We start from the raw sequence: 17,623 nt of genomic DNA on the forward strand, positions 1-17,623 counted from the left end.
GGCGCGCGGCGATGACGTCGGGCGTCGCGCCGGTGACGTCAGGAGGCCATGGCGGCGGCGGCGGCGGCGGCGGAGGCGCCGGGGTCCTGGCGGGCGGCAGCCCCGCGGAAGAGAAGGCGCTCGGCCGCGCGTCGTCCGCGGAGGAGGGAGGCGGCGGCGCTGGGCCGGGAGACCCAGACCGAGGCGGACCGCGCAGTCGTGCTTCGTCGCCTCCAGGAGGCCGCGTGAGTGCGGGGAGGGGGGGGGGCCTGGGGACCGAGCCTCAGTCTCGCCGTCTGTAAAGTGGGCATAACGGCAAGCCCTTAGGGTTGTCGCTCGGGTTTAACCGGAGTATGGAGCTCCTTTCAGGCCGGATCATAGTAAAGGTGGTCAGTCCTCTTCTTGCGCAGCCAGCGGCGTGACCCCGGGCACGGTCGGGAATCCCCGTGCCTCGGGTTTCTCATCCGAGATCCGCAAATAGCCCCTATAGAGGCCTGTTTTACGGATTCAGTGCAATAGTAGATGTAGCCCACCTCCGAGAGTGCATGTGAACCACGGTGCCTGGCGCGGCGTAAGCGCAGGACCGGCGCTTGGTATTGATCCTGTCGCAGTATTGGTTATCGGTAATGCTGGCGCCAGGGCAGCCACACCAACGTGATCGCCAGCGCCGCGATCATCACCGCCAGTCACTTGAGGAGCTCCTGTGTGCCCGCCACGTGCCTTCAGTTTGAGTGTCCCAGACAGCTAGGAACCTGATAGGGCTCAGGCTTGGGGTCAGATTTCCAGGCCTTGTCCTCGGGGCTTCAAAGCTCTCCATTGTTGGGGCTTACCCCAGACCCTCACACCTCCATGCTTTGCTCTGCACCCTAGGGCTTAGAGCACTGCCTAGCACAGAGAAATAAATGTCACCTGTTTTTGTTACTACTGTTGTCTTGATTCACTTGCAGTTAACAGCTTTTTCTTTTAAAGATTTTACTTATTCATTAATGAGAGACACAGGCAGAGGGAGAAGCAGGCTCCCTGGGAGCCGACGTGGGACTCGATCCCGGGTCCCCAGGATCAGGCCCTGGGCGGAAGGCGGGTGATTAACCGCTGAGCCACCCGGGCTGCCCAACATTAACAGTTTTTGTTAGTGATTCTGATCAACAGCTGAAGGACCATCCCACCTGAGAGAAATCAGGCCAATTTTGTGTGCTCCTCTCCCCTAGACTTAGGGTCAAGAGACATAGATGACTAGGAGGTTACCACCGAATAAAAGAAGTTGGCTGCCTAGCTGACTGGGAGCCTGAGTAACCAGCAGCAGCAACTTTTTGGAGGATCTCAGAAGACACTTAAGAGATGAGATGGAGCAGGCCCAGGGATTTGGAAACCTCATCAGGCACTTTCCATACACCCTGCACTGTTATTCCCCCTCAACTTCCTCAGGATCTGCTGGACCTCCCTGCTTCTTCCTGCACCACTGTGATCCAGTGTCTGCTGTTCTGTGCAGGCACTCACCAGTTTTCTTTTTTTAAGATTTTTTTATTTATTTGTTCATGAGACAGAGAGAGAGAGTCAGAGACACAGAGGGAGAAGCAGGCTCCCTGCAGGGAGCCGGACGTGGGACTGGATCCCGGGTCCCCAGGATCAGGCCATGGGCCGAAGGCGGCGCTAAACCGCTGAGCCACCCGGGCTGCCCCACTCACCAGTTTTCAAAGCACTCCTAGTACATCAGAGCGCTCCTGTGTCCTCTGTGAAGCACGTGAGGGCCACTTCCCGTGCAGATTTTTGAAGTTCTGTGTACTTTCTGAGTACCCTGAACAATAGTGTGTTGCTTCTCTATTTAAATCCCGTTTTCTTTTGTTTTCCAAAAAAAAACTTTTTGTTATGGTGGGAACTTTTGAGATGGGAAGTCTCTTAGCAACTTTTAAGTTTGCAGTAGTGTTACTAACTGTAGTCACCGTGCTATAAGTTACATCCCCATGACTTACATTTGTAAGTTGGTAGCCTTTGACTCTTGTCACCCATTTCACACTCCTCCCCCCACGCTCATCAGCTACCAATCTGTTCGCTGTATCTTTGAGCTCAGTTTTTCTGGTGTTTTAGACACACCTTTAAGCATCTGCCTTCAGCTCAAGTCATGGTCTCAGAATCCTGGGATTGAGCCCCGTGTGGAGCTCCCTGATCTGCAGGGATACTGTTTCTCTTTCTTCCTCTGTCCCTCCCCACTGCTCTTTCTCTCTCTCTCTTTTTTTAAAAGATTTTGTTTATTTATTCATGAAAGACAGAGAGAGAGAGGCAAAGACACAGGCAGAGGGAGACGCAGGCTCCATGCAGGGAGCCCGACGCGGGACTCAATCCCGGGACTCCAGGATCATGCCCTGGGCAGAAGGCAGACATTCAACTGCTGAGCCACCCAGGGATCCCCCCTCTCTCTCTTTGAAATAATCTTTAACATTTTTTTCAAGTGATATCATGCCATATTTGTCTTTGACTTATTTCATTTAGCCTCATGCCCTCAGAATCCATCCACATTTTTGCAAATGAAAAGATTTCATTCTTTATTAGGGCTGAATAGTATTTCATTTTATATAGATACACCACATCTTCTGATTCATCCCTCCATGGACACCTAGGTTGTCTTCATATTTTAGCTATTGTAAATAATGCTGCAGTGGACATGAGGGTTCATATATCTTTTCAAATAGGTGCCTTTGTTTTCTTTGGATGAATAGCCAGAAGAGAAATTGCTGGATTGTATGATAGTTCTATTAACTTTTTGAGGAACCCACAGTATTGCACCTACTTACATTCTCACCAACAGTGCACCAGGGTTCCCTTGTTTCCACATCCTTGCAAATGTTTATTATTTCTCATCTTCTTCATACTAGCCCTTCTAACAAGTGTGAAGTGATATCTCGTTGTTTTGATTGGCATTTCCCTGATGATTAATGATTTTAAGCATCTTTTAATGTTCCTATTGGCTCTCTGTATGTCTTCTCTGGATAAATGCCATTTGGTTAATCTTTTCACTTTCTAATCACATTGTTTGGGTTTTGTTTTGTTTTTTTTTTTTAATTGAGTTGTATGAGTTCTTTATATATATTGGATATTGACCTTTTATCATAGGATTTTTAAATCTTATCTCCCAGGCAGTAGGTTGCCTATTTATTTTCTTGGTGATTTTCTTTGCTGGATAGAAGCTTTTTAGTTTGATGTAGTTTCACTTATTTTTTTTAATATTTTATTTATTTATTCATGATAGAGAGAGAGAGAGAGAGAGAGGCAGAGACACAGGCGGAGGGAGAAGCAGGCTCCATACAGGGAGCCCGATGTGGGACTCGATCCCGGGTCTCCAGGATCATGCCCTGGGCCAAAGGCAGGTGCTAAACCGCTGAGCCACCCAGGGATCCCCTAGTTTCACTTATTTATTTTTGCTTTTGTTGCCTTTGCTTTTGGAGTCTGATCCAAAAAAATCACTGGCAGGATCTATGTCAAGCAGCTTTTCCCCTATGTCTTCTATGAAGAGTTTTATGGTTTCAAGTCTTACATTCAAGTCTTTAATCCATTTTCAGTTAATTTTTGTGTAAGGTATAAGATAGTGGTGCAGTTTCATTCTTTGCATATAACTGTCTGGTTTTCCCAACACCATTTATTAAGGAGACTGTTCCTTCCCCCTTGTATATTCTTGGCTCCTTTGCCATAAGGTACTGGACTGTATATGTGTGGGTTTACTTCTGGGCTGTCTCTTCTGCTATGTTGATCTGTGTGTCTTTTTTTTTTTTTTTTTTTAAGATTTTATTTATTCATGAGAGACAGAGAGAGAGAGGCACACAGGCAGAGGGAGAAGCAGGTTCCATGCAGGGAGCCCAATGTGGGACTCGATCCTGGGTCTCCAGGGTCATGCCCTGGGCTGAAGGCAGCGCTAAACCGCTGAGCCACCCAGGCTGCCCTCCATCAGGATTTTCTTAGTATTTTTGTTTATGAATACAGTATGTAGTATATAACATACAAAATATGTGTTGATCAATTATTTATGTTATTGATAGGACTTCCAGTCAACTAAGCTATTAATAGTTAAGTTTTGGGGGAGTCAGAAGTTATACTCAGATTTTCAACTGCACAGAGATTTGGCACTACCTCTCCCTGTGCCATTCAAGGGCCAACTGTATGTTGCAGAAAATGACAAGAGTGGGCATCCTTGCCTTGTTCCTCATCTTAGAGGAAAAACTCAACTTTCATCATTGAATATGACATGGCTTGTTATATATGGCTTTTATTATCTGGAGTTACATTCTGTGTATACCTGCTTTGTTGTGAGCTATTATCAAAATGGGTGTGTTTTTTTTTTTTAAGATTTTGTTTATTAGAGAAAGAGAACATGAATGTATGAGCACAAGCAGGGGAAGCAGCAGAAAGAGAGAGAGAAGCAGGCTCCCTGCTCAGCAGAGCTCGATCCCAGGATCCTGGGATCATGACCTTAGCTGAAGGCAGATGCTTAACTGACAGCCACCCAGGCGCCCTGCAAAATGGGTACTGAATTTTGTCAAATGCTTTTTTGCATCTGTTGAGATGATCATGCTATTTTTATCCTTCATTTGCTAAGGTGGTATATTACTTTGGTTGATTTTTGAATGTTGAACCACCCTTGTATCCTTGAAATAAACCTTACTTGATCATAGCGTATGATTCTCTTACTGTATTGTTGAATTTGGTTTGCTGACATTTTGTTGAGGATTTTTGTATATGTGTTCATCACAGATATTGGTCTGTAATTTTCTTTTCTTATGGATCTTGGCTGGCTTTGATAAGGGCAGTGCTGTCCCCATAAAATGAGTTGGGAAGCATTCCTTCCTCCAGTTAGTTAGTTAGTTAGTTAGTTATGGGAAATTTTGAGAAGAATTGGTATTCATTATTCTTTGAATATTTGGTAGAATTCACCAGTGAAGCCATCTGGTCCTGGATTCTGCTGGTTGAGAGGTTTTTGATTATTCATTTAATGTCCTTACTGGTAATTAAGAAGAAGAATTGTTCAGAATTGGTTTCTTCATGATTCAGTCTTGGAGGGTTGCATGTTTCTGAGAATTTATCCTTCTAGATTGTCCAACTTGTTGGGGTGTTGTTCATAGTAGTCTCTTACGATCCTTTGTATGTCTATAATATCAGTGGGAACATCTCTTTCATTTCTGAGTCCTCGTTCTTTTTTTTTAACCTTGAGTCTAGCTGAGCATTTGTCAGCTTTGTTCTTTTCAAAGACCCAGTTATCCCTTTTGTTGATCCTTCTATTGACATTTTAGTCTGTATTTCCTTTATTTCTATTCTGATCTGTTACTTACTTCTTCCTACTAACTTCGGGCTTCATTTGTTCTTTTTCTCTTTCCTTGAGGTGTAAAGTTGGCTTTCTTATTTGAGACTTTTCTTGTTTCTTGAGGTCGGCCTGCGTCACAATAAACTTCCCTCTTAGAACGACTTTTTTTTCTTTTTTTCTTTTTTAAAAGTAAACCCTCTGCCCAGCATGGGGCTCCAGCTCAAAACTATGAGATCAACAAGAGTTGCATGCCCCACCAACTGAGGCAGCCAGGTGCCCCAATTTTAGAACTACTTTTGCTGCATTCCATAAATTTTGCTATTACATTTTCATTTGTCTCAAAGTATTTTTTTGGTTTCTCGTTTCACTGGTTGTTCAGTAGCATGTTGTTTAATCTCTATGTGTGTGAATTTCCCATATTCTTCTAGTAATTGATTTCTAGTTCCATACCACTGTGGTCAGAAAAGCTGCTTGATAGGATTTCAGTCATCACTTTAGAAAATTCTAGTCTTCTTAAATTTATTTACTTGTCTTGTAGCCTAACATCTGATATCTCCTGGAGAATGTTCCATGTGCACTTGAGAGGAATGTGTTCCGTGTCTCCTTTTGGGTGGAGGATTCTTTATATATCTGTTAAGTCCATGTGGTCTAACTTGTTTCCTGAAGCTGATGTTTTCTTACTGATCGTCTGTATGGATGGTTTATCCGTTGATGTAAGTAAGGTATTAAAATCCCTTACTATTATTGTGTTGCTGCCGATTTTTCCTTTTAGGTATATTCCTATTTACTGGGCATATTTAGTTGCTCCTATATTGGGTGGGTAAATATTTACAAATATTGTATCCTCTTATTGCATTGATTCCTTTATCATTCTGTGATGTCCTCTTTTTGCTTTTGTTAATAGTGTTTGGATTTTTTTTTTCTCCTCCATTGGGCTGAGAATCAGAAGATTGTTTGTTAGCTGTGCAACCTTGAACAAAGCACACCCTTTCTCTAAGTTTGTTTTTTTCTCTATAAAATAGAAACAATAAATTATTCTCCCAGGACCATATTATGTCTCAAATAAGAGAGTGTATATAAAAGTGCTTTGTAAACTATGGAATACTGCCCAAATATGAAAAGTTATAATGCTCATGATTATGCAGCAGCCAAATGTTCAGAATTAGATTTTTTAATTTATTTATTTTTATTTTATTTATTTTATTTTATTTTATTTTTTAGGATAAGATTTTTTTAAAGACATAATTATTTATTTTAGAGAGAGCGTGCTCACACACTTGCTAGAGAGGAGAGAGGCAGAGGCAGAGAGAAAGTCCTCAAGCAGGGATCCCTGGGTGGCGCAGCGGTTTGGCGCCTGCCGTTGGCCCAGGGCGCGATCCTAGAGACCTGGGATCGAATCCCACGTCGGGCTCCCGGTGCATGGAGCCTGCTTCTCCCTCTGCCTATGTCTCTGCCTCTCTCTCTCTCTGTGTGACTATCATAAATAAATAAAATTTAAAAAAAAAAAAAGAAAGTCCTCAAGCAGGCTCCCCACTAAGTGTGGAGCTGGACTCTGGGCTCTATTCCAGGATCTTAAGATCATGACCTGAGCTGAAATCAAGAGTCTGCTGCTTAACTGACTGAGCCAACTAGGCACCCCCAAAATAAGATTTTTTTAAATAGTATTTATTGAGGGCTTACTGTTACAGATACTATTTTAAGTAACCTCCATCTCATTTAATTCTAAAAACTATTTTTAAAAATTTAAAAAGCTATTCTGAGAGTAAATATTCATATTATCCTCAGAGTTGGGGAAGCACAGGCACAAAAGAGGTTAAGTAACTTGTTCAATGTCATAGTAAATGTCAGAACTAGATACAGACTTGAGTGTATGACTCTGAAGTCTGTGTTCTTTCTTTTTTTAAAGCTTACCAAATATATACATAGCTCTTAAAATATCATAGATTAAATTACTTTAGCCTTTCGTGAAACACTGAGCATCAGAAGATGCTTTAATTTGGGGCACCCAGCTGGCTTAGTCACTGGACCATGAGACTCTTGATCTTAGGATTGTGAGTTCGAGCCACACTGGGGAGTACAGTTTACTTAATTTTTTTTTAAAAAGATGCTATAATTGGACTTGTTTTCTTTTTCCTTTTGACCCCTTCATCCATTTCTCCCACCTCCAACTCCCTACCTCTGGCAACCACCCATCTGTTCTCTGTATCTATGAGCTCAGTGTTTTGTTTTAAGATTCCATATAGAAGTGATTTATAATATTTGTCTTTCTCTTTCTGGCCTACTTAGCATAATGCCTTCAAGGTCCATCGATGTTGCAAATGGAAAGATTTCATTCTTTATTGTGGCTGAGTAGTATTCCATTGTGCGTATATACCACAATTTCTGTATCCATTTATCCACTGATGGGCACTTAGGTTGTTTCTGTATTTTCATTATTGTAAATAATCCTGCAGTGAACATATGCATGCATATACTTTTTTGAGTTAGTGTTTTCATTTTCTTCAGATAAATACTCAGAAGGGGAATTGCTAAATCGTATGGTAGTTCTATTTTTATTTTATTTTTTTGAGGAACTTCCATAATTTTTTCCATAGTGTCTCTACCAGTTTACATTCCCACTAACTACACAAGGATTTTCCTTTTCTCTACATCTTCACCAACACTTGTTATTTCTTGTCTTTTTGATAATGGCCATTCTAACTGTGAGGTGATGTCTCATTGCGGTTTTTGTTTTTAAATATTTTTTTATTACTTAATTATTTATGAGAGACACACAGAGAGAGGCAGAGACAGAGGCAGAGACAGAAGCAGGCTCCCCACAGGGAGCCCAATGCGGGACTTGATCCCCAGATGCAGGATGACACCCTGAGTCAAAGGCAGACGCCCAACTGCGGAGCCACCCAGGCGTCCCTTACATTGTGGTTTTGAATTGTATTTCCCTGATGATTAATGATGTTGAGCACTTTTTTCTGTACCTGTTGACCATCTATATGTCTTCTTTAGAAAAATATCTACTCAGAGCTGCCCATTTTTTAATTAGATTGCTCGTGGGGTTATTTTGTTTTGTTTTGTTTTTGCTATTGCTTTTCATGAGTGCTTTATATTTTAGATATTAACCCCTTATCAGATACATAATCTACAAATTTTTCCCCTACAGTAGGTTGCCTTTGTATTTTGTTGATAGTTTCCTTTGCTAGGCAGAAGCTTTTTAGTTTGATGCAGTCCCACACATTTTGCTTTGGTTTTTTTCTTTACTTTTGGTATCAGGTTAAAGAAAAAAATCATTACCATGACCTGTATCAAGTAGCTTTCCCCTATGTTTTCTATTTATGAGAGACACAGAGAGAGGCGGAGACATAGGCAGAGGGAGAAACAGGCTCCCTTCAGGGAGCCCGGTGCAGGACTCAATCCCAGGACCCAAGGATCACAACCTGAGCCGAAGACAGATGCTCAACCACTGAGCCACCCAGGCGTCTCACCCTATGTTTTCTGTTAAGAGTTTTATAGTTTCCGGTCTTACATTCAAGTCTTTAATCCATTTTGAGTTAATTTTTGTGTACAGTGTAAGATAGTGGTGCACTTTCATTCTTTTGCATGTGACTGTCTGGTTTTCCCAATGCTATTTATTAAAGAGACTGTTCTTCCCACCTTTATTTTTTTTAAGATTTTATTTATTTATTCACGAGAGACCAGGGGCGGGGTGGGGAGGCAGAGGACTAAGCAGGCTCCATGCAGGGAGCCCTATGTGGGACTCAATCCCGAGTCCCTAGAATCACGCCTTGGGCTGAAGGTGGCGCTAAACTGCTGAGCCACCGGGCTGCCCTCTTTCCATCTTTATATTCTTGGCTCCTTTGCCATAAGGTATTGGACCATATATGTGTGGATTTATTTCTGGGCTGTCTCTTCTGCTCTATTGATCTGTGTGTCTGTTTTAATGCCACTATTATATTGTTTTGATTACTATATATAGCTTTGTAATAGATTCTGAAATCAGGCAGTGTGTTGCCTTTAGCTTTGTTCTTCTTTCTCAAGATTGCTCTGACTATTCAGTCTTTTGTGGCTGCAGACAAATTTTTGGATTCTTCGTTCTATTTCTGTGAAAAATGCAATTAGAATTTTGATAGGAATTGGATTTAATCTGTAGGTGGTTTAGGAAAGTATAGACATTTTAACACTTTTAATTCTTCTAATCCATGAATATGGAATGTCTTTCCATTTACTTGTGTTGTCTTCAATTTCTTTCCTTAATGTCTTGTAGTTTTCAGTATATAGGCTTTTACCTCCTTGGTGAAGTTTATTCCTAGGTATTTTATTCTTTTTGATGCAATTTCAAATGGGATCATCTTCCTAACTTTTTTTCCCTGATAGTTCATTATTAGTGTATAGAAACACAAAAAAATTTTGTGTATTGGTGTTGTATCCCTCACCTTTACTGAATTCATTTATTAGTTTGAACAGTTTTTCAGTGGAGTCTTTAAGGTTTTCCTGATGTACTATGTCACCTGCAAATAATGACAGTTTTACTTCTTTTTTTCTAATTCAGATGCTTTTTATTTATTTTTCTTTCATAATTGCTCTGGCTAGGATTTCCAATAGTATGTTGAATAAAAGTGCCAAGGCAAGATCAGGCAAGTTCCTGGTCTTAGAAGATCTTAAAGGAGATAATAATAGTTGAAACTCTTCACCATTGGATGTGATGTTATCTGTGGGCTTGTCATATGTGGTCTTTATTTTTAATATGTTGAGGGGTGTTCCTGCTATACCCACTTTGTTGAGAATTTTTATCATAAATGGATATTAAGTTTTGTCAGATGCTTTCTGCATCTTTTGAGATGATCACTTTAAAAAAAAAGATTTTATTTATTTACTCGTGAAAGAGAGAGAGAGAGAGAGGCAGAGACACAAGCAGAGGGAGAAGCAATCTCCATGCAGGGAGCCGGACGCTGGACTCGATCCCGGGTCTCCAGGATCAGGCCCTGGGCTGAAGGCGGTGCTAAACCGCTGGGCCACCTGGGCTGCCCTGATCACATTTTTATTCTTCATTTTGTTAATATGTATCACTTTGATTGATGTGCACATGTGAACTATCCTTACATCCCTGAAATAAATCCCACTTGATCATAGGGTATGATCCTTTCAGCATATCGGTGAATTTGGTTTGCTAGTATTTTGTTGAGCATTTTTGCATCTCTGTTCATTAGGGATATTGGCCTATAATTTTCTTTTCTCGGGGTGTCCTTGTTTGGTTTTGGCATCAGGGTAATGCTAGTGTCAGCAAATGAGTTTGGAAGCTTTCTCTTCTGTTTTTGGAAAGATGGTATGAATTCTTCCCTGAATGGTAGAATTCACCATTAAAGCTGTCTGGTCCTGGAACTTGTCTTTTTGGGGGGTTTTAAATTGCTGATATGATGAGCACTGGGTTCTTTGTTAAGTATTGAACCACTAATTTCCACTCCTGAGGCTAATATTAACACTGTGTGTGTGTGTGTGTGTGTGTGTTTTAAGATTTTATTTATTTGAGAGAGAGAGATGGTGACAGCAGGCGCAGGAGCAGAGGGAGAAGAGTACTCTCCGCTGAGCAGGGAGCCCGATGCGGGGCTCCATCCCAGGACCCTGGGATCATGACCTGAGCCAAAGGCAGACGCTCAACCGCTAAACCACCCAGGTGCCCCTTAATTGTGTACGTTAACTGACTAGAATTTAAATAAAAACTTGAAACAAAAATAAATAAATTGCTGATTCTTTGAGGCTGTCCAAATTGTTGCTGTGTACTGTTCACAGTAGTCCCTTTGAGCCTTTGTTTTTTTTGTGGTGTCGTTGTAATATCCTCTGTTATTTCTGATTTAAGTCCCCTCTTTTTTTTTCTTGGTGTGTGTAGTTAGAGGTTTGTCAATTTTGTTATTCTTTTATTTTAGATTTATTTATTTATTTGAGAGAGAGTACACACACAGGCGGAGGGGCAGAGGGAGAGAGAATCTCCAGCAGACTCCCTGCTGAGCGCAGAGCCCGACGATGCACAGCTCGATCTCCAGACCCTGAGATCATGCCCCAAGCCAAAATCAAGAGTAGGATGCTTAACGAACTGCGCTACCCAGGCCACCCTGATCTTTTCTCTTTTTTTTTAGTCCCTCTTTCATTTATTTCTGTTCTGATCTTTGATATTTCCCTCCTACTACTGACTTTGGGTTTTGTTTGTTCTTTTTCCTAGGTCATAGGTGTAACGTTAGGGTGTGTGTTTGGGATTTCTCTTGCTTCTTGAGGCAGGCCTGCGTTGCTGTAAACTTCCCTCTTAGAACCACTTTTGCTGTGTCCCATAAATGTTGGTATGTGTTCCCATTAAATTCTGTTTTGTCTAAGCATAGCTCTCGCAGCTCTCTTTGGCTTCCATTTGTGCAGAACACAAATCCCATCTTTTCTATCCCTCACTTTGGTCTATGCTGTCCTTACTTCAGAAGTGAGACTTTTGTGGGTGGCACATGGATGGGTATGTATTTTCACCTATTGTATGTCTTTTGATTGGACAATTCACTGAGTTTGTGGTTTTTAGTTTGTTTTTTTTGTTGTTGTTTTCTGGGAGTTTGTTTTATTTATTTTTTAATAGTTTTAAAGTTCGACCTTTCTTTTTTTTTTTTAAAGACTTTTGTTTATGCATGAGAGACATAGAGAGAGAGAAAGAGAAAGGCAGAGACACAGGCAGAGAGAGAAGCAGGCTCTATGCAGGGAGTCCGATGTGGGACTCGATCCTGGGTCTCCAGGATCAGGCCCTGGGCTGAAGGCGGCGCTAAATCGCTGAGCCACCAGGGCTGCCCTGGGAGTTTGTTTTAAACCACTGTTGACTGTGTTCTGCTCTGGGTTTGCATAAGCCAGTTGACTTGAATTAGGAAAGCCCAGACACTGGTGTCCCTATCTCCTTTTACTTGCACCTTGGAATTATTTGTAATAACAAAGACTGCTTATTGAGTACCCACTCTGTGTGAAGCCCAGTGCTGCGTGTTGACCCATTTGATCCCTTCTGTAACCCTGCATGATAACTATGATTCTTTCCCCATTCTGGAGGTGAGGAAACTAAAGCTCAGAGAGGCTAAATCTGTGCATCTAGCAACTGTTTATGGAGCTCGGCCTCTGTGCCAGGTCATGGTGTGGACCAGGATACAGAACAGACCCAGAGGTCCCTGGGAATCAGGATGTCCTCCAGCAACCCTCCTCCCCTCCTCCTGCACTCCAGGGTGGGTGCTGTGTGTGAGGGTGCTCTGTCCCCCTCCTTGCATCCAGCTCATGGTCAGGAGGAAGGTCACTGGGCAGGAGGGCAACCCAGAAAAGTTTGGGAAATGACCATGCCTTTTTCTCTTAACAGGGAGGACCTGCTTCTGTCTGATTTCTGGAGTCTGGCACTAGGTGGGTACCAGATGGCCAAGACTGAGGGTGGAGAGTGTGGGAGGAGGGCCTGAATGTGGGCAAAGAAAGGAGTCCAGTCCATATTTGGTGATTCTTTTCTTCACAGAACTGGGTTCTAATTCTGACTTCCTGGGTTGACTCAGCAGTTGAGTGCCTGCCTTTGGCTCAGGACGTGATCCTGGGGTCCCGGGATCGAGTCCCACTTTGGGCTCCCCACAAGGAGCCTGCTTCTCCCTCTGCCTGTTGTCTCTGCTTCTCTCTCTGTGTGTGTCTCTCATGAATAAATAAATAAAATCTTAAAAAAATGATAATTCTGACTTCCTTCTCACAACCATGTCTTGCATTTAACTAGCCCTGACCTTTAGTTTCTGTGTCTGTGAAAGAATGGTGACAATGTGCATATTGTGGTATAGTTTTGAAGATTAAATGAGGCTGTTTGGTTAAGTGCTTAGGACAGTGCTTGCCTGGGCACAGGAGGCAGTCGATGTCCATCGCCACCATAGCTGTTGAAATTTATTCTTCATACATTTTTTTCCCTCAATATTACCACATAGGCTTGTTTCTCCTCATGCGCTTGTAACCTCTTCCTAAACAGAGTCTATGGCAACAGAAATGTTAATACGGGTAGTGGATGTACAGCAGTTAAAATTTTTATTGAGGGACATTTAGTTTGTTTACTTTGGTTTTTTAGTTCTTACACTTAACTGTTCAATGAGCACCTGTATCTGTAAAGCTTTTACCAAATTTAGGATGATCCTCTCAGGACATATTCCCAGAAATGGAATTATTTAGTGACAGGCAGTGACCAACTTGATATCTGCTGTCAAGTTTTTTCCAAAAAGCTTTCAAGCCAATACTTTCACCAGCAAGGACTGAAAGAGCCAGTTCTTCATCCAGCCTTTCCGAGCTGGGGTCTTATTTAAACATCTTTGCTAGTAAGTTGAAAATCAGCATCTTACTATGGGACCATGGCCTTTTGTTTTTTGTACTGTATACAGATCTGTTCAAATAAATTCAGTGCCAGTGTAAGAAAAGGAGAGACAAGAGAACTCACTACCGTGTGAAAAGATTTAAACAGTATTTTTCATTAGACTCCAAAAGCTGCAGCCTACCTTTGTTTTTCTTTGAACTTGTAACAGTAAATATTCCTATTCCCAGTCTTTTATAGTGTGATTTTGAGAACTTCTGTTCTTCCATTCTTTGTTATAATCAAAAAAGTAGGTACTTCAGAGCATAGCCCACGTTTACCAGGTACCTCCTACTAAATTAGAGTTTCAGTTGGAAACTGTACACATAAATAAAGCCAATTTTTTTTGCTGGAACAATCTCTGAGGTTGCAGGCCAGGGTGCGTGGAAGGGACCCGACAGCCAGTGGTGCTTGTCGTGGCCGCATGTCCCAGGCATGTTTGGGACTGAGGCCTGCAGCCTTCTTCCGGAAGAGCTGAGTTTTCCTGACTTACTCCTTTTCTCCCTGGGTCTGTGGACATCTGTGGGGGATTTGGTTCATGGGGTCAAGCACAGCCTCTGATTGTGTTTGGGGGCCTGCTCTTTCAGAAACCATCGACAGCTGTCTTACAAAACATCTGGAACAACTGAAAGCCCCTGATGGGACTCTTTTGGAAGCCCTTGGAAACCTGCATCTTAACTCCTCTCCAGATGAGTCAGCTGTGACCCCTGGTGCCATCCCAGGAGAGACCCTGGTCCCAGGAACCTGCCGTTGGAAGTGTGTATGTTATGGCATTGGGAACTTTGCCACCTGTGTCATAGCTAGATACCAGCTAACATTTTTGCTCCTCTTCCTGGAAAAGTGCCGGGTAAATTTTCGGATTCTTTTCAGTCACTCCCTCCCTTGGTCTTGCACACGGTATGCACGAGATCTTTGGGTTGATAGAACTCATTCTTCCCTTCTGCAGATTCCCAGAAGGCACTGCTGGGTGTACGATCCTCTGTTCAGCCAACTAGAAATTGGGGTTCTGAATAGCCTTGGTTTGACAGTTCTCAGTGAGAATGAGGTGAGTGGCTCAGAGAAGGGGAACATGGGGGCAGTGACACTGCTGACCCAGTGGGACCCCAGGCTGTGCCCCATGGATGCACTTACTCTGCAGTCGCTGTCGCTCCCTCCCACTACTCACTTGCCTTCCCGGAGCCTGTCATATGGGACCCCTCAGTGATACACATCCTCTCCTACATTGTGCCCATCACAAAAAAAGTAAATGGCACAAATGGCATGGACTGAAACCTGTTATATTTGCAAAATCCTAGTGAGAATTCCATGTCCAGGAGCCTCTGGTAATTTCCTAAGTTGCTACTTATGTGGGTGTTAATAAATAAAGGAGTACACAGTCTCGGTGCCTCAAATGAGGGCTTTCTGGTTGGGATTTACCCTGTCCTAGGGGAAGTCCTAGAAGGGACACAACATCTCTCTTTGTGGTGTAGCCCAATCACACCCATAGCCTCTGGCAGTGAGCCATGGGTAGATCCTCCACCCAGAGGTACCATTAGTGAGACCTGGAGGAGGGACATCATCTCACAAGCAGGGTCTGAAGCCAGTGTAGGCACACACCTCAGCAAGCAGCTTTGCATTGCTTGAGGGATTACAGAATAATCACTTGATCCCTCTGTCCAAAACTACCATCTCATTGCTTATTATGAAACCCTGGGGCGCCTGGGTGGCTCAGTCAGTTAAGCATCTGCCTTCAGTTCAGGTCATGATCCCAGGATTCTGGGATGGAGCCCCCATGTCAGGCTCCCTGCTCAGCAGGGAGGCTACTTCCTCCTCTCCCTCTACCTGCTGCTCCCCCCACGTATGTGCTCACTCTTTCTGTCAAATAAATAAATAAAATCTTAAAAAAAAAAAAAAAAAGACTGAAAATCAGGCCCTGCTGAGAGAAGAGAATCCTTCAGTGTTGCCGGGGCCCTGAAGCCCTGCCACTGCGTTCTCATCATTTTTTCCTGAGTGCCTATTCTGTGCTCGCAGGGACTTTGGGAGAGGCCAAGATAGATGCAGTCCCTGTCTCCAGGGAGCCCATGGTCCCTTCAAGGCGTATGGCCTGTAAACAAGCCAGTGGTGAGCAGAGCAGAAGGGGAAAGCACCCCATGCCATTTGAGGGGCTGGAGGAAGGTTTCCTGGGTCGGTGCTGGGATTGCAGGTACCCCCAGGAGTTGGCTGGATGGACCCAGGTGGGGTTGCAGGCAAGCCTGTGCAGAGTGGCCGTGGGGGAGCCACTGTCTGTCTGTGATGGACAGAAGGGAGGAGGGTGTGGAGCGGAGAGGCCCAGGGAAGGCAGGACTAGGCAGCCAAGGGAGGGCCTGCTTCCCTGCGACAGGTCTGGCTGTGGAGCCATGGCCCTGGGGAGGGCGAGCACTTGTGTCCCCCGGAAGACATTTGGTCTGGCAGGCATCTGCAGAAGGGGACACAGGAGGCCTAGAGGCTTGCCAGGCACAGTTCACAAGGGCAGTAATCATTGCCACCCATCCTGCCCTTGCTGTCACGGACCCAAGAAGCCACTCTGCTGATCCAGGGCTTTCTGTGTTCATGGGACACACATCTGTTCAGTAAACGCAGGTTCCTTCTGGACCTCGTGATTTCCAGATGACGTGGGCCTACAAGCCGGGAAATGTCAGCTATGCCCCATTATGACGTGCTGATATAATGCATGTACAATTTTGTGTACGTCTGTGGTGCGTCTGTTGTGACATGCTCACAGTCAGGGTGACCAGCACCTGCCTCCTCACCTTGGTACACTGTTCCTTATTCGGTGGTGAGAGCGCTGGGCTTCTTCAGATCTGCCCTCCCCTCCCTCACCTCCTGGGAAGAGCGAAGCGTTTACACCATGTGTGTGGTGCCCGCAGGAAGGAAAACGGAGTGTGGACGGCGAACCCACCATCTTCTACATGCCCCACTGCGGGACGGCCCTGTACAACAACCTGCTCTGGAGCAACTGGTCGCTGGATGCCCTTTCTCAGATGCTCCTCATCGGGAACAGCTTCCGAGGACTTGAGGAAAGGTGAGCCTGAGAACGTAGAGGCCCTCAGGCCTGCAGGGGAGCCCTTCCTGACAGACCCCAACACAGGAGATGCTTGTCCCCAGGAAAGTAGACAGGGTTAGACCAGGGACATTGACCCCCAGATCAGGCTGCAGAGTGAGTTAAGGAGGTCTTTCTGGCCAAGAACTCCTCCCTTCCCTTAAGATGGACAAGTGTTTTTTAGAAGTGGGGGAAAAGGGGATCCCTGGATGGTGCAGCGGTTTAGTGCCTGCCTTTGGCCCAGGGCGCGGTCCTGGAGACCCGGAATCGAGTCCCATGTCGGGCTCCCTACGTGGAGCCTGATTCTCCCTCTGCCTGTGTCTCTGCCTCTCTCTCTATGTCTATCATGAACAATTTTTTTTTTTTAAATCTTAAAAAAAAAAAAGTGGGGGAAACCTTTTGCACTTTCTGCTGTGCATGCCTAGGTGTCTGCCCATGTGCCTCCCTTCTCCCTTGGCGAAACAGGTGCTTAGGGGGCATTCACATTTTCTAAGCATTATCGAACCTACTCCACGTTCCCCCTCTTTAAACCGTTTACTATCTTTAAACCACTTTGCCTTTATGTATTGAGTTGGATAAAACCACTCCCATACCTCCTAATCACGCTGGATTTTTAATTTTTTTAATTTCTAGATTGCTGGGAAGGATTTTGCAGAAAAATTATACCTACATCGCAAAGGTATCTAAATGAAGGGGCTGGGATGGAAAAGTGGGTAAAACCAGACCATTTCTGTTAATGTGAAGAATCTGCCTTTACACAGGTGGGAGGAAGCTCACCAGGGGCTTGTTGAGGGCAGAGTGAAGTTATTGTACTCAGAGAGTTTAGACAGCTCTGTTCCAGAAAGCGAAAACCTGTTTTTCATTCTCAGTATCAGTCCCACATACTCACTGCCCTTGGAGCTTCCAGTTCATCACACAGAAGCACTTACATCAAAAT

General features: G+C 44.0%; 1 protein-coding gene across 4 annotated transcripts in view; it reads left to right on the plus strand.

Annotated features, from left to right (window-relative positions):
* Positions 1 to 33: 33 nt before the first annotated feature.
* SRRD (SRR1 domain containing) overlaps positions 34 to 17,623 on the plus strand; it is a 32,128-nt gene continuing 14,538 nt past the window's right edge. For all 4 annotated transcript variants that reach the window (XR_013365803.1, XR_013365804.1, XM_077874148.1 and 1 more), the window contains exons 1-6: positions 34 to 224; positions 12,621 to 12,661; positions 14,216 to 14,475; positions 14,575 to 14,673; positions 16,514 to 16,668; positions 17,320 to 17,365. Coding sequence is in view for 2 of the 4 variants with exons in the window: in XM_077874148.1 (XP_077730274.1) it covers positions 49 to 224; positions 12,621 to 12,661; positions 14,216 to 14,475; positions 14,575 to 14,673; positions 16,514 to 16,668; positions 17,320 to 17,365 (777 nt within the window). In the remaining 2 variants the exon portion in view is untranslated. The remainder of the gene's footprint in view (positions 225 to 12,620; positions 12,662 to 14,215; positions 14,476 to 14,574; positions 14,674 to 16,513; positions 16,669 to 17,319; positions 17,366 to 17,623) is intronic.

The sequence above is a fragment of the Canis aureus genome, chromosome 27 (assembly GCF_053574225.1).
Source record: "Canis aureus isolate CA01 chromosome 27, VMU_Caureus_v.1.0, whole genome shotgun sequence".
NCBI classification, from domain to species: Eukaryota; Metazoa; Chordata; class Mammalia; order Carnivora; family Canidae; genus Canis; species Canis aureus.